Below are 15,448 nucleotides of genomic sequence, written 5' to 3'. Positions count from 1 at the left end.
ATTTCACGATAAAGTTAAATTTACCTGAAGTGATTTAAAAATTTAATACACAGTTCGTATTGGGATCAAAGACTCCAAAAAACTCTAAGTTTTAAAAGACATTTATATTCATATATTTTGTACAAAAATTCAAAATATTAACATAAAAAATTCTCCAGCGGTAGTAAAAGAAAATAGAAAAACGCACACATTTGTTTTCGATGTATCCACACATTCAAAATTTCATATAAATAATATTTAAATACTTTGGCATACCTCATTAGCAAAACTTAACGCGAATTTACCGTCTCGAGATTATCGTGAAAGCATTACTTTATAGAAATTCAGAAGACAGGATGAATTACAGCAAAAACCCATCTTTAAACTCTATTACGGAAAAGAACATTCGACCAGAAGCTATCCAAAATAAATGAATTTATCTTTGGAACAATGTAGCAATGCCCATAAATTTTGGGCATTTTGAGTGGAAGTGTCACACTTTTGACTTCTCTTTAGAAGAGTTAGTTTTATAGAAATCTACACAATTGTCTTAACTTTGTATGGATTACCATTAAAATTCAAGTAAAAAAACAAAGTGGCTAAAAGTACAGGATCAGAATTTTCTTGACACTCCAAATGATCCTCAAAAGAATTATCACGGATTTTCCTTTTCTCATTATTTTCCACAAACACAAAAAGAGGTATAAACTTGTCAAACTTTATTTCAATTCGTGAACATAGGAAGCTGGAAATAAGCCGACTTTTCCTTTCAATTCGCCCTTCCACCATCCGTCGTCATGTCGTGTTATTATCGTGATGACGTCACCTGGTTTGATCGTCAGTTCGTCCTTTTCGGTTGCCGTATAATCGTAATCAGCCTTGCACATATCTATCGTGCTATAACCTGTAAATAAAAAGGACATAATTTGGATCCAATGATATCACAAAAATATATTTGCGTACACGATTCTTATTAGTATCTCCACTGTTAATTTCAACCTCGAAATTGCTAACAAGTTGTTATAGTATTTTTTAAAAAAACACTTTATTTAAAAAATTAAAATTGACTCAGGTTCTACTTTAGAAGAGGCAGTTTTATAAGAATGTAAGCAATTGCCTTTACTTTTTTTAAGAATTACCATTAAAATTCAAGTAAAAAAACAGAGTGGCTAAAAGAACAGGATCAGAATTTTTTGACACTCCAAATTAAATAAAGTGTTTTTTTGAAAATACATAATAATTGCTTACATATTGACTAACATCTTAACATTAGTTTGAAACAACTCGGTTACAAAAATAGAGTTCTATTTTTTACAATTCAAAATTGTTTAAAGAATTTTTTATCGCGATAGGGTTCCAAGTATAAATTTTGTTTTTCCGCATAAGTTTAGTTCCTGTTCTGTAATTTTGGCTAGGAGTTAAAAAAATAACATAAAAACAATTTTTTCTGTTTGCAAATATTGAAAATTCCTAAAATTCAACGAGGCACAAGAAGGAACTATTTGTATGGAATTCGGGACGAGATGCTAGATGATAAAATAAATTTCGTTTGTGAAACTTACCTGGCGGAGCAAGATCAACATCGTCTTCAAAATCCGGATCGACGTCACTAAAGTCGTCGCCGTCGCAACTGCCATACGGCGCTGTGTGTGCATACGTCAGTGAATTATACGTGCTTTGATAATCTCCAGCCGGCATGTAATCGTCACCATCGTCGTCAGCCGCCATCTCAGTCTCCTCTATCGGTACTCTCAACGTACAACATATAGAGCCCTAAAAAGAGAGAGAATAAGTTCTGCCGTATTTCAAAGCATGTAATGTGTATGAAAAAAATAATATTATATGTGGTAGTTATTTCTATTTTATGTGGTTAGCCTCACTAATTTCAAGAGGTTATACCCTGTCAATTTCTTCCGGAAGGTACCACAAAGGCGGTCTAAAACCTGCAAAGCTTCAATTTGAGGTTTAAAATTTCTGCTAAACTTGACAACCATATTGCGCATTTTGATGCTCAGAAGTATTACCCCTTTCCAACTTAAAAGAAGAAAAAAAATCTCCCTAAAATAGTACCTGTTTATCACGCCTTTCGTCGATGTATTTTGAAAGTCGATGATTCGGAACATCTCGCTGCAGCAGCTTCGCTAGTGGGATATTTAATCTGTATATACTGGCTTCTAATAAATTTATCACACTGCTCGTCTAAAACGCACAGGAAAGTATATTGTTTAATATTAAGTTTCTGCAGCAGAGTAACAAACTTTTTTATATCACAAGAGCAAGATCAATATGTCTAAATTGCACTTGTTACACACTAGACACGATAGAGTGCACATACATCAGCAGCACGACGTGGTTAGGAACTTACATGTCCAAGTTGAAATCCCACATCTTGTTGCGTATTCTTCGTGCTGAAACTTGGTGTGTCGCTGTACACGGAATTCAAACGAACCAATCCTTAATACAACAAAGTACGTCGTATCAAAGAGCTAGACTAAAGATTTACTTGCTGTGCAAGGATATCCAATCAGCTCAAAAAATGAAATTCTATAATTGCACGGTCTGCCAACATTTTCCCCTTTTTTTGGCGTGTGTTTTAAGGGCTTTTTTACTACAATCTTTGCGATACTTATGTTCGGAAGCTCACGGAGACAAATATCTAGGTAGACACTAAGGTAATGTAAGAAATACACAGAAATGGCAGTACTGAACATATAAAACCTATGAAAATTTAATTATTTAAAAAAATTCAAGCACAATATTTACTACGAGTCAATTTTTCACAACTAGACAGAAATGTTTTTGGCATTCTTTATATTTCAGGACTTTCAAGGTTTTTTTTTTGTAAAGTGATCAATAAAGTCTAATTTTGAGGTTTTTAAGATTCGGCAGACAATCTGAGTTACAGCGTCCAGTGACAGTTTGTCAGATTGGTTAATAGCTGACAAATATAACTTCAATATAGCGACGGATGATTTGTTCAACGCGTTCAGCGCCCGAAAGCCAGTAATAACTATGGGGTAACAACGCTATAGGTAATTTATATACCTTTTTTGGCCTTCTTTTCGCCCTGTAAAGCTCGTGTCAACTTTGAAAGTTTATTTTCTAATGCCATTTTTCGTCTAGTGTTATCCATCGTGTTATTAAAATCTTCTTCCTGGTTTGAAAAAGAAACAAGCGTAAAAGACCAAAGTGAAATTAATCTGGTCACACAAGATCATGACAGTCTGAATACAATTGGACTAGTAAATAGGAATTAGATATATTTTACACCTAAGGGAGGGTGGAGTTTTTTCAAGTCGCACTATGAGAAGTAATTTTTGCGAGTTTTTTTTTTCTTTGTTTTTCGCGAAGCAGGTGTTTACAATGACAAAAAAGAGAACCGACTGATGATACAAAGATTGGCAGCAGGCGAGACGCAACGGAGGTAAAATGTGCACACATATTTACTGTTTAAAAACAAAAAGTGTAATAATCCTGTAGAAAAAGAGAAAAATCTTCTTATATTCATGTGAGTTATCATAATCTCCCCGTTTCTATCCTACCTAACCAATTTATGGGGACAATATTAAATTTTCGAAAATGGCTGTTTTTTCGCGAGAATTAATTTTCGCTAATGACTTTCTTTGGTATGTTTTGCGAGAAGACATTTTCGTGAATCAGTCGCAAAATTTTCTTCACTTAAAATATACTTCCAAAAAAATTTATTCCTACAAAGTAAAGCATTGTGAAAATGTTTAAGCAACTTTAAAATAATTAACAGTTCAGTCTTAACGTGTCAGCATGTACAGCTAAAATCTTGACGAATGCTACAATTCCACACGCCAAATTTGAAAAACATCAATCCACTAACGCATTTATACTGGTAAGCTACTTACATAACACGTGAAAACAATTTGTTCAGACGGCTGTTTTCTAGTTCCACGTGATTCGATTAATGTTTGTATATCTGTTGCAGGATTCATGTTTGAAACATTTCCTTCCAATGTTTTGTAGCACTAAGAAAATAAAAGAGCGAGCGATAAAACTTGTGATTTCAAAGGATAGCCCTACTGACCGTAAAGTACCATCAATTCTATCAAGGGTTTTTTTTCTTACAATAAAGAAATTTAAACTAACTAATCATCAACCGGAGGAAAAAATCTTTGGCGGGTAACACGGGATAAAGCCTTACGCAACCATTTCGAACAGACGAAATAAAGTATTAATTTGAGAACTATTCGTTATCCGGTGGACAAATCACGGAAATTCTCTCATAAAATACATCGTATTTGTTATTTGTAGCTGGAAGATTTCATGCGTGGTTTAGATGACCCGGTTTTGTTCGATAAACAAATAAAATATGGCTATCATCATAGAGACTAGTTGTTATTGCACGACGGGTGTATCACCTGTCTAATAAGCCTATAGTTCGGCTGCTGTATGTCTGCATGTTTAACGCCAACCGATCTCGGCAGCCATATTGCAGACAAAGTACAGGTATTAATACAAGAGAAGTAACATTAAACAGGGCAAAAGATTAACCGAGGGGAAACAACTTACTTCGTCGTATTTTGGTATAGAATTGAGGAGAAGTGTACAGTATGTAGTCAGCAAAGTTTTGAAGCATGTCACTTTCTCTTCTTCAAGAGTTTGAAACACCTAAAAAATTTCCAGAAAAATTTATTCTTCGCATATATTAAGTACTAGTGGTTAGCCCGTAGACGAAGTCCTTGGGTTAGGAAGTGAATTTTAAAAAGGATAACTTGCAAAAAGACACAAACCAAAAATTATAAAGAAACAGAACGCAAACCGTAAACTTATTCTTTCCTTATCGTATGTAAGACTTGAGTTGATAAAATAGGTAGGTTTTTGCAGAGACAATTTGGATTTCATTATTTAGAAAGGAAAGCAATAAGACTTACTATAGTCGAACCAGTTATAGCACTTTCTAATTCTAATCTCGCTCTTTCTGCGTCAATTAATTTGGTGATATAATCATTATCTAAAAGATATCCATCAAAACATCATCTGCACAGTAGTATGCGACTATACTTTCGAATTTCAGTTTTTGATTTCAATTTTAGTTGCAGTTAGCATAAGTTATCATTTTTAAGTTACTATTTGAATCGAAAATATGATAGCTAGGGATGATTTTTTGTATAAATTAATTTGCTGGTGACACTTCAGAAACATATATCCCAAACAACAAGAATGCGAATCATGGCGTAAACCAAAATAACGTGTAAAGCACTTTGTAAATGGTATTTGGGTAATTTAATCCGAAATTCATCTCTCACAACAATTCTGCAAGTAGTTGACTTAACAACACTGATTTTTTTTAAAAAAAAAAAAGTTATTAGCTATCATTGTTTGTTATATTAAAGCCGAAGATAAAAAGTTAATTCTTGAACTTTTATCACAAACCTGATTTTGTGACCGCTTCTTCTGCTTTCTTACATTTTGCATCCAACTAAGGGAAAAGAAAAGTGATTATTGTCATGGGTTGGTGAGTTTTAAAGATTTATCAACAAGAACAAAATATAGCTATGAAAGGCTTAAACACAGTCGAGTGTGAAAAGTGTAGTTATGAAAGCATGTGATAAGTGTATTTTAGATCTTCTTAAATGTTTTGAAGACATTGTTTGTTCAAAAAAAGATTGCGGAATTAAAGTTTGCAAATAAGACCTAAAGAATAGTGTAAAATGCGGAATGAATAGGTGCGCATAGTTTTATTGAAATTGCAGAATTAAAAAAAAAAAATGCGAAATAGTAACCAACCACAAATAGCTACGGTTTTATTTCCAATGTCTAAATTACATTTTATACTGAATTTATAGACAGTATAAAAATGCAACCATAAAAACCTTGTTGAAAAAAACGCAGAATTTAAGCTTTTAAATACAAGGCAAATTTGCAAACATTAATTTCACATTCTTTTCTTCTACAATAGTTTCTTCCCTTAAGGTAACTCCACGCATTAATGACCTTATTTTGGTACCCGTCTACATAAACATATTTTATTCTGAGATAACCGATTGTAATGTGAAATATTTCCATCTGTAAATTCTCAATTTTCAAGGATTTTTCAAAAAAAATGCGAAGGCAATGAGATCATTTTTTAATATCATAACAAATCATAGGCCATGAATAAAAAAATATTGTGGTCTACAAAAACGTGTGGAACATTTTTTTTTAACATTAAACTTTTTTAAAATTCTTTTTTACATACCTTGGACAGTTCTTTTTCAGATAACGTTTTCCCTCGTGCGCTCTCAAGTTGCACTGTGAACCCTTCCGATTCTTTTGCTTTATTGTGTGAACTTTTTCTTCCCTTAGAGATTAAAAAGTTCTTTAAAACACTACAAAAAAATTATACAAAACCTATAACTTTTCATGAGATTCACCTGTGATTCTTTTGTTCGTTTTTCAGCTAATACTTTGACAGCTTTTTCCACTACTTGCTCTGCCTAAAAATATTATCAAAGAATCAATTATTAAATTTCCAAAAGAACTGACACATAAGTTGGTGTGAAAGACGAATAAAAATTATCACTGGTACAGCTTTTTTTCAGAAATTTTAATTTGATGCAATACCAGGAGTAATCATGGATATTTTATATGTGAAGCTAAAAATTAGTTTAATTTTTTTGAGGAGTCCTTTTTATGTGTTGCATAGATTTTCTGATTAAAGCTTACCGCCTGTAAAAAAAAGTTGATTTTATAATAAAAGAGCTCACGAAGTTGTCTGCGAATCATTTTATTCTTTTTAAAAATTCTATATTAATTTTCGAGAAATAGAACTTAAAAGTTTGGCATGCGAAATTATGACATTATCTAGTAAATCCAAATTATGTAATTGTAATAACTAAATGTTAAAATGTACAAAACAATAAACTGAATGTCAAAAGACATATATAACCATTAAAAACTTTAGTAGAACTGTTGAACACACACACTGTAATAACTGTAATAATGTAATGAGACAAACTGGACTGGAAAATTTAATCTCATTTTTCACTCACAGCCTTCCTACTTTCTTTTTGTGTATCAGCAAACGTCTTCAACGGTTTCGCTACTTCTTCTATTATCTCTGCACTGAGGTGTCTACAAAAAATACGTTAAAAAAATCAAATAACACTCTTTGGATAAAGGATGGATATTTGGATAACCTATACATCAATAAATGATTGTTCACAGAATTTTAAAATCTTTGAATGCAATGTGCTAGTTGAAAATTCCAAATTGTGAACAATTGGCCTTACCTTACAAATGTTGTTTAGAAGTTTATCTTTAGAATATTGATTTTTACAGACAAAAAAGAAAATTGCCGACATTCTGATAAACCTGAATAATTGTTGCATGTGCTAACATTTCCTTTTTAAGTCTCAATTAAGAAATGCTGGCTAATTTTGACTAGTTGAATGGTACGGAAGCCGAGAAGGGTCAACCCACAAATATATTTCAAATCCACAAATATATTTCAAATCCACAAATATATTTCAAATCCACAAATATATTTCAAATCCACAAATATATTTCAAATTCACAAATATATTTCAAATCCACAAATATATTTCAAATTCACAAATATATTTCAAATCCACAAATATATTTCAAATTCACAAATATATTTCAAATCCACAAATATATTTCAAAACCACAAATATATTTCAAATCAGTAACAGAATGTTTTTGAAATCCGAAAATATAATTCAAATCCACAATTATATTTCAAATTCACAAATATATTTCAAATCCACAAATACATTTCGAATTCTCATAAATATTCCAAATCCACAAATGTTTTTCAAATACGCAAAATTATTTCAAATCCACAAATATATTTTAAAAATCCAATTATCCCAGAGCCCAAAGTCACATGCAGTCCACTTATCTCAGAGCAAAAAGTCACATGTGCCCGAAATGATTTGTAAATAAGCATGGCAGACCGTTTCTGTTCGTCATGTGGGAAGAAAATCGAATTTTGTAGCGATTATTTCTACTCGTATTGTGGAAAGGAAAAAAAAAGAAAGCAGAAAATCCTGTCCACAGTGAGGCATTGTCATTGATACGAATTCAACGAATTAAGTCAAATGAAAGAACATCACGATTCTCAAAGAAAAAGACAGATACAGTCAATGGAGGAGAAAGTGCTGGTGACGATGATCGAGGAAGTAATAGTAGTAATGTGGTTTTTAAAAGCAAGAAAGCAAAGGTTGTATCTTTACACAGTAAAACATCTACGGAAAGTGTTGTTATTAACGTTGGAATTATGAGAGAGAATGAATAAGGACTGCTCCATTGCGTTATAGGATCTAAGTTACCTGTGCGTATTGCTAGGGATGCCTCAGCAGCTACTGTTTTGAAGGCTGCAAACAAAAAGCATGCAGACCATGACCAATATTTCTGTGGTCTATAAGAATATGTCTTGCTATACCCCGGCCAGAAGGTGGTTGAAATGATACCTGGGACAAAAACAGTTTTTACTGTTGACAAATACAAAAAGGAGCTAGCTAAGCCATTTTCAAAAGTGGACCTTTATTTATGCAAAGGATACGATGTACAATCAAACAGAAGATGAACTGAGACGTACCATGTTCTTCGCAATTAATAATGGCTGTTGCTTCAGCAAGATATGAATTGCAAAACATACCTTAAACTTGCTTTCTTTTGTTGATTTTATATTTCTTGTTATGTTGCGGTGAATTTCCACTTTAATAACTTATATAACTTTAATAACTTTAAAGGCAAATAGCGTAGAAAAATCAGACAGTTTTCTGAAAAAACTGGAAACTGGCTCTAATTGTTCTGTTTTTTTTTTTTTTGTTTTTATCACAACTTTTATTATATTACATTAGCTTACAGAAGAAGTATGTATATATAAAAAAGAAACTATAGCCAAAACTTTCTGGAAAATAAAACATTTCATCTGGTATTCCGCATACTTTGGCGTTCCTGGAATTTCTTATGGTCTATGAATTCCACTCGTTTCTCATTTTATCTAACTCTGATTGTATAACCAGGAATAGCAAAACCAAGCGCATTCCATTTGAAAATGATCACCTAAACGAAGTGCGTCACTTTCAAACATATCTTTGAAATAGTCAATTACCCAAGTTGTGTACGTTCGCTTAAAAGGAGACCATAAATTTTCAATCCTTTGGTTAGACTGTGAAGTTCCATATTTATGTGCATTAACATCGTTATGAATAAGTGACTGGTAACTTGCCATTAGACCATTTTCAGTATCACAATCAGTTCTCACTATATCTGGAGAAATTTTAAATTCGTCAAGAGCGTTTAGGAAAAAGTGAGCAGTACAGGATTATTATTGGTACGACTAACCAAATGACTTTGCGGGGAAAATCGTCTATACATCCACGAATAGGGAATCCAAAAGGCTTCAACTTGTCATAGCCATCAGCGTGCCATACAGCATTTGGGCCGGGTGAATTAAATACTCTACGTATAAGTTTCCGTGCCTGTCTGTTATGAGAGCTTTTCGGATCGATTTCTCTAACAACTTTCATAACCTCGTCATGTTTTACTGAAACACCGTGTATCACACGTAGCTTGTTCCACAAGCTATAATAACCCTTGACTCCATTTGTAATTAAAACTTCGGTTTCGATAACTCGACGAATTGAAGAATCCACGTCAGGTTTTTCATTCCTTTTTAAGCCCATTGCTCTTAGACGGCGTTTTAAAGTGCTGACACTGATATCAATCTTGTGGTAATGTTTCAAATACATAACTATCTTTTTGTACTCAGTTCCCTTATTAAACTAATATTTAATAACATCCTCCACACATTTGTTGTGTGTGGCAGTTTCAGCTTTTATTGCACGTCTTTCCATTCCACAATTAGGACAGAACATCTCCATTAAGTAAAATTCTCTTCCACAACGAAAACAAAAGCATGCACTTGCAGCCACCATTATGCCAATATGGCCACGAGACTTCACTGCTCAAAACAATTTGTGGATTTGAAATTATTTTCGGATTTGAAATATATATATGGATTTGATATATATTTTTGGATTTGAAATATATTTTTGGATTTGAATTATATTTTCGGATTTCAAAAAAATTCTGTTACTGATTTGAAATATATTTGTGGATTTGAAATATATTTGTGGATTTGAAATATATTTGTGGGTTGACCCTTCTCGGCTTCTGTAGAATGGCCTATTGTAGGACTAGCAAATACCATTTCCTTAACAAAATAAAACCTCTAAAAAGACTTTTTTTTGTATTTGCAAAATTTTCTTTTCCTACACAATTTGGAAAAATAATCACCTCTAAATATACGCTAGGTAACAATATATCAATGTGTTGCTATTTTTCACGATATAACCTCAAAATCTCTTTCTAACTCATTTGCAGTTTGAGCCTAAATGAAGGGATTTATTGCATTACTTCAGGAGATCTTAGTTAGAATTCTTGAAAGTAAGGCTCCTAATGTTTTGATCAATAAAAAATATACCCCTAGGATAAACTGTAAGCAGGCCTAGTAGAAGCAGAGAGGGCTGAAGGGTTTGGAAATGTAGTGGTTTGGAAAAACAAGCAATTTGTTGCTTTGACAGTATTTCTGTGATAAACTGAAGTGTTAATTCACACGCCCCACATTAAATTTTGTTTCACCACATCTGAAAGTTTTTATATACCAAATGTACACATCTACACTAAATAAATAAAAAGTAAACTTACTTATGTACATTAGATTCCAAATCAGTCTGCGTTGAAAATTCTTCCCAGGAAGATCTTAGAGTTCTAAAAGGAAAATTAAAATCACACATTCATATGATATTACTTAGATTGTTCCACAACAAAAGACTGTAACCAAGCTTTGTGCAATTAAAATTTGATGGTTTCTGAACAAATTGCCATAATGGTAACACTTTGTATGTTTTGATTCTGTAGCAACAGCACTAAAAACACTGAGATGCAATTTATTTCCAACTTTTTTCATCACCAGTTTCTTAAAAACATTAATAATAGTTGCGGCATCTATGGAAAGGGATATCAAAATTGTGTTTAATTTTAACAGAAATACATCTCATATGAAAAATGTATCACTTTAAGCAGAAAATAAAATAATCAACGCCTTAAGAAATAAATTGCGTATTGTTTACCCAATTGTATCTATGCAAATCTTTCTGGCTTTTGTAGCAATTTTTGCCAGACCATCAGCATATATTATCTCCAGCTTGGCCCTAAAAAGTGTGTTTGGAGGATTAACATTTGTATATATACTAAATATAATTCACTAAATTAACTCGCTTTATATAATAACAACTTTGTCACTGTACTAAATGTAGAGTAACAAAATTGTATAAAAAATCATTACCTTTCTTGAAACAGGGAAGCAGCATCGCGAAGAAACTCATTGTTTTTATGACAGTACTTTTTTAAATCTTCAAATCCAGTATGACTCTGTTAAAATAAAAATGTGATCTTGTTAAAATTGAAGATGTAAGTGGTGTATGAACAAGCCTACTACATAAGCACAATCATTAAAGCTAGTAGTAATAACAAGCAGTAGTAAAGATATCTTAAGAGAAAAATTTTAATATATTTCTAATATTTTTCTTATTTCAATATTTACTAGTCGGAAACGGGTGGAAATAACTGACGTCATCTTCTGCGTGGGTAACTAGGGACTACCTGAGACAAATTTGGGTAAGTTTTCCAAACCTGCGTCACTGAATCCGTTTTGGAATGGACGGGTTAATGAATTCATCAGAAAAACAAATAATACGGCGCGACGTTAATAACACTATTTTAAAGTCAATATCCTATATTAAATTAATGAAGCCATTACAGTGCACCTAAAATTTAGAGGCCAAATAACTTGAAAACGAGGTGGTGACATCAATGATTTTTCACCGCGTAGGTAACTAGGGAGCACCTAGGACCAATTAGGGTAATTATCCAAAACCTGGTTCCCCAATCCGTTTTGGAATGGAAGGGTTGATGACGTCATCAAAAAACCTTTAAAGCCCAGTACCTCTGCAACCGTTTGTCAAAAGTACACGATCCTATACATTTTCTTGATCATCATTTCAAGATCTATACGATAAAGGCAACAGGTATACAAATTTCTAAAAAAAATTTTTAAGGTTTTAACGGGCCATTGCTGACATTAGCAAAATTTTTAAACCTTTATATCTTCTTAACCGTTTGTCAATAGCACATGATAATATACGTTTTTCTAATCAGTGTGTCAATCTCTGCACATTACAGGAAACAAATAAACTAAATTTCGCCAAATTTTTTTGTATATGCACTGCTGAAGTCAGCAAAAATCTAAAATAACCTATTTCTTCCATTGTCCTTCTGCCTGAGTGGATTTATTCACGGGCCGACTAGTTATTATATAAAATGAAATAAGACTTTCCTTCTTCCTTTGGCTCAACATAACATGTACAGTAGCATTCCAAAACGGCTTGGTTAAAATAAACTCCTGTTTTTTGAACGGTTTTATCTTAACCAAAGCGAAAAAGTTTGATTTGAAGAAATATGTTGCTGAAAAATGTTATGACATCCACCTACCAGTTTGAGGTGACACTATCTATATAAGGCGCCGGAGGTTAGTGGTTATAGATCTCGTACTCAGTGCGACTGGGGTTCGATTCCTCTTGACGACAATTCCACATGGGAGAGTGAATGTTACCATAGCCCCAGGTTAAACCAAGCCATGTGAGGGAAATTGGGGAGATGGCTCCATATGTGTGGGCCGTTGTATGTTGCCGGGAGTTGTCTAGTAGAGCGTGGGCCCTAACTGGGTCTGCGTAGCTCAAAATGAGCATTAAATACTCTAGGACTCTCCATCTAAGCCATGGCCCCTCCTGGAAATAATAGACAGGGTATATCCCTCGATATTAGTGAGGCCAGCCATGTAAAATATGCACATCTATATATCTATCTATCTATCTAGTTTGAGAGACAAAAAAGCTAGATAAGCTGAAAGAACCAGACAAAGTATTTGTAAAATAGCATTAGGGACGTTATCCAGACAAAAAAATTGAGTTGATTGGGACACTTTGAAAGATTCTACATCCAGGATAAATTGGAAAAAAATGTAGAAACTTGATAGGCAAGTCAAGTCCAGGTAGACAAAAAAATACTTTTTGTGGTATAGAAGGTGTAAAAATGAAGGACTTGATGATGCAGAGGAATTTGAGTTTACATCTGACACTAGCTATACGGTTGAGTACAATATAACTGGCCAAGATTAATTGTTCATTTGGAAAAATCTACATAAAATCAAAACATACCCAAATTACATCCTTTAATTCCGTCATCCTTTCCGCCGCTAAGGTCAGACCAATAAATTTTAGTGTCAGGTAAAAAGGTAAACATTCGAAGTCTGATTATCATGGCCTCAAAGTACCACTTGTGCCAGACTCGCTTGTTCAGTAATCCTAACTGATTTTACTTGGGGGTAAGTTTATAAAATGAGGCAAGCCCTGTCAAATCCGACATGCTTTTATCCTATTTATTTAATTTATATTGTTAATTTCACGTGGCAACGTTTATTGCTCATATATTATTTTTTAAAATACATGATTTTTTATACAAGAGACGCCTCTTTGTGATAACACACATCTGTGTAGTCGAAGATGAAGTGATAAGGCCAGTCTGACGTCACATATTAAAGCAGATGGAAAGCGAAAGTTTTCTGGTACCAGGAATATTTTACATTACCTCTATATACATCACATAATAATGTAGGGAATATAGCGTTTCTTACCGTTTTCTTTATTAGCTTTGTCGATCTTCGTCTCGACATGGAACCAGATAAACGCCGTTGGGACATGTTTCTTACAGAGTAAGCAAAAACCCACAAGGGAAGTTTTGAAAAAAGAACTTCTCTTCTTAACAGCTCAAAAATCCATATGTTACCTCTCCGTGACACAACGCTAATTTATTTAATCTATTTGAAAGTTTCTTAAATTAATATTTTTTGTTTTACACGATGAATTTTATCTCACAAATCGCCACTGTTTCATAATACGCTATACTTCCCAAATCAAAACATTTTTATGCTAAATCATTAAGAATTATAACAATAATTTCCTTAATTGCAGTTTGGCAGCAAACAGTGTATATTAGCATACTGTTTAAATTCCGTTAAAATCCGGACTACGGTAATGATTGATTAATCGCCCGGAGGGCTTATAGTTAAAATGTGTGATAGCGCCTTAATGGAAGAATCATAGAAATGAAGAGCCAGGGACAGTTAAAAGTAAACCGAAATATGACGAAGAGTTCTTTTATATTTTCCGGTTATGCTTTAGATGCAAATCACGTTTATTTTCATTTTATGCCTCTGCCAAGTATTTTCAAGTTTTCCGACGCCGTGCGTCTTGAAAGATATTAATGTATAGCAAACTATCAAGACAGGAGTTAATGGAATAAATTTTGCTAGGATTAACTTTCGCGATTTTGCGAATTTTTGTGCTTATCGCGTAATGCTTAAAAATTGCCACTGTCGTTATTCTCCATTGTTTCAGCTGCAGAAGTGAAGAGTCTTCAGTCAGTGGCTTCCTTACCTCGCCCAAACGCGTATAAAAGGAGATTGTTTGTGAAAACTGCATAAAAAGTTATGCAGAAAGGTAATACTTTTAAATTTGGACATAGTCTATGCCAAAGATACTCTCAGCCTGATTTCAAATTACTAGAAACAAAATAATGCGAAAATAATCCAAAATGACTTGAAAACAATTATTCCTAAGCATTTTTTCTCTTTTTAATAATATTGATGCTTTTTTTTACCGACGGTAAACTTCAATATCATCTATTTTAGAAATAGTACATTTAATTCTGCATTTTTTAAGGACGCAAATAAAAACATTTAGAGGCTGAAAAAGTTTAGGCACACACAGCCTTAGCTGAAATTTAGTCGTTCTTAAAAAAAGCGTATATACGCATTCTCGTCCTCAGATCCCTGCAAGATTAAACATCGAGGTTATCTCAAAGAGGTCTGGGATCGGGAATGGTGTATGCGTAGTGTGTAACATCAAACCATGGTATTTAATTTAGCGAGTTTTTGCAAAATTCAAAACTGTCCACAAATAATAGTTTTGTAATTCGTAATTTTAAACATGATACTGCATGTACAATATTTAAGAATAATTAAAAATGTTTTTTACTTCAGCACTAATACTAATTTAAAGAACGTGTTCAGATACGAACAAAAAACAAAAAAAAGGAGTACTTTGAACACGAAAACGCTCACTTTCTTTTTATCTGTTTATATCAATCTCGTTCTCAGGGCTTTTTTTTTTGCTTTCTGATATAAAGCCAGCACGCATATCAGAAAGCAAAAAAAAGTCTGGGGACGGGATTGGTGTTTAGACTGCATATACTAAAACGTGTAATTTTTCAAAGTGAATAGTCGCACTTCCTCCAAAAAACGCCGCATTTTCTGGTTGGTTTTTAATAGGAGGATGGGTTTCTTCCAGGCTAAAGTTTTGTTTTTTAA

General features: G+C 33.1%; 1 protein-coding gene across 2 annotated transcripts; it reads right to left on the bottom strand.

Annotated features, from left to right (window-relative positions):
* Positions 1 to 85: 85 nt before the first annotated feature.
* On the bottom strand, positions 86 to 13,985 carry LOC130622219 (nostrin-like). Of its 2 annotated transcripts, none has more exons than XM_057437655.1 (16): positions 13,715 to 13,985; positions 11,309 to 11,394; positions 11,094 to 11,174; positions 10,669 to 10,731; positions 6,981 to 7,062; positions 6,363 to 6,425; positions 6,188 to 6,289; positions 5,383 to 5,428; positions 4,881 to 4,960; positions 4,519 to 4,617; positions 3,855 to 3,974; positions 3,025 to 3,133; positions 2,345 to 2,433; positions 2,050 to 2,178; positions 1,542 to 1,752; positions 86 to 883 (listed from the first exon to the last, which is right to left on the bottom strand). In XM_057437655.1, exons 1-16 carry the CDS (start codon positions 13,778 to 13,780, stop codon positions 699 to 701), a joined length of 1,611 nt encoding a protein of 536 aa, XP_057293638.1. In that variant the 5' UTR covers positions 13,781 to 13,985; the 3' UTR covers positions 86 to 698. The 2 variants fall into 2 exon arrangements, with proteins under 2 accessions (XP_057293638.1, XP_057293640.1); XM_057437657.1 differs by lacking the exon at positions 13,715 to 13,985 and adding an exon at positions 13,239 to 13,396.
* Positions 13,986 to 15,448: the final 1,463 nt, after the last annotated feature.

This window comes from Hydractinia symbiolongicarpus, chromosome 12 (assembly GCF_029227915.1).
Source record: "Hydractinia symbiolongicarpus strain clone_291-10 chromosome 12, HSymV2.1, whole genome shotgun sequence".
In the NCBI taxonomy this organism is placed as follows: Eukaryota; Metazoa; Cnidaria; class Hydrozoa; order Anthoathecata; family Hydractiniidae; genus Hydractinia; species Hydractinia symbiolongicarpus.
This window is presented reverse-complemented; position numbering and strand designations above follow the sequence as displayed.

What these genes read in the sequence shown, in the direction of transcription:
- LOC130622219 (XM_057437655.1), bottom strand. Translation starts at nt 13,780, where the DNA reads ATGTCCCAACGGCGTTTATCTGGTTCCATGTCGAGACGAAGATCGACA. An exon ending in AGAAGCGGTCACAAAATCAG is followed by an intron (nt 4,961 to 5,382) that starts GTTTGTGATAAA and finishes GATATCTTTTAG; the next exon opens with ATAATGATTATATCACCAAA. An exon ending in TGGGATTTCAACTTGGACAT is followed by an intron (nt 2,179 to 2,344) that starts GTAAGTTCCTAA and finishes TGTGCGTTTTAG; the next exon opens with ACGAGCAGTGTGATAAATTT.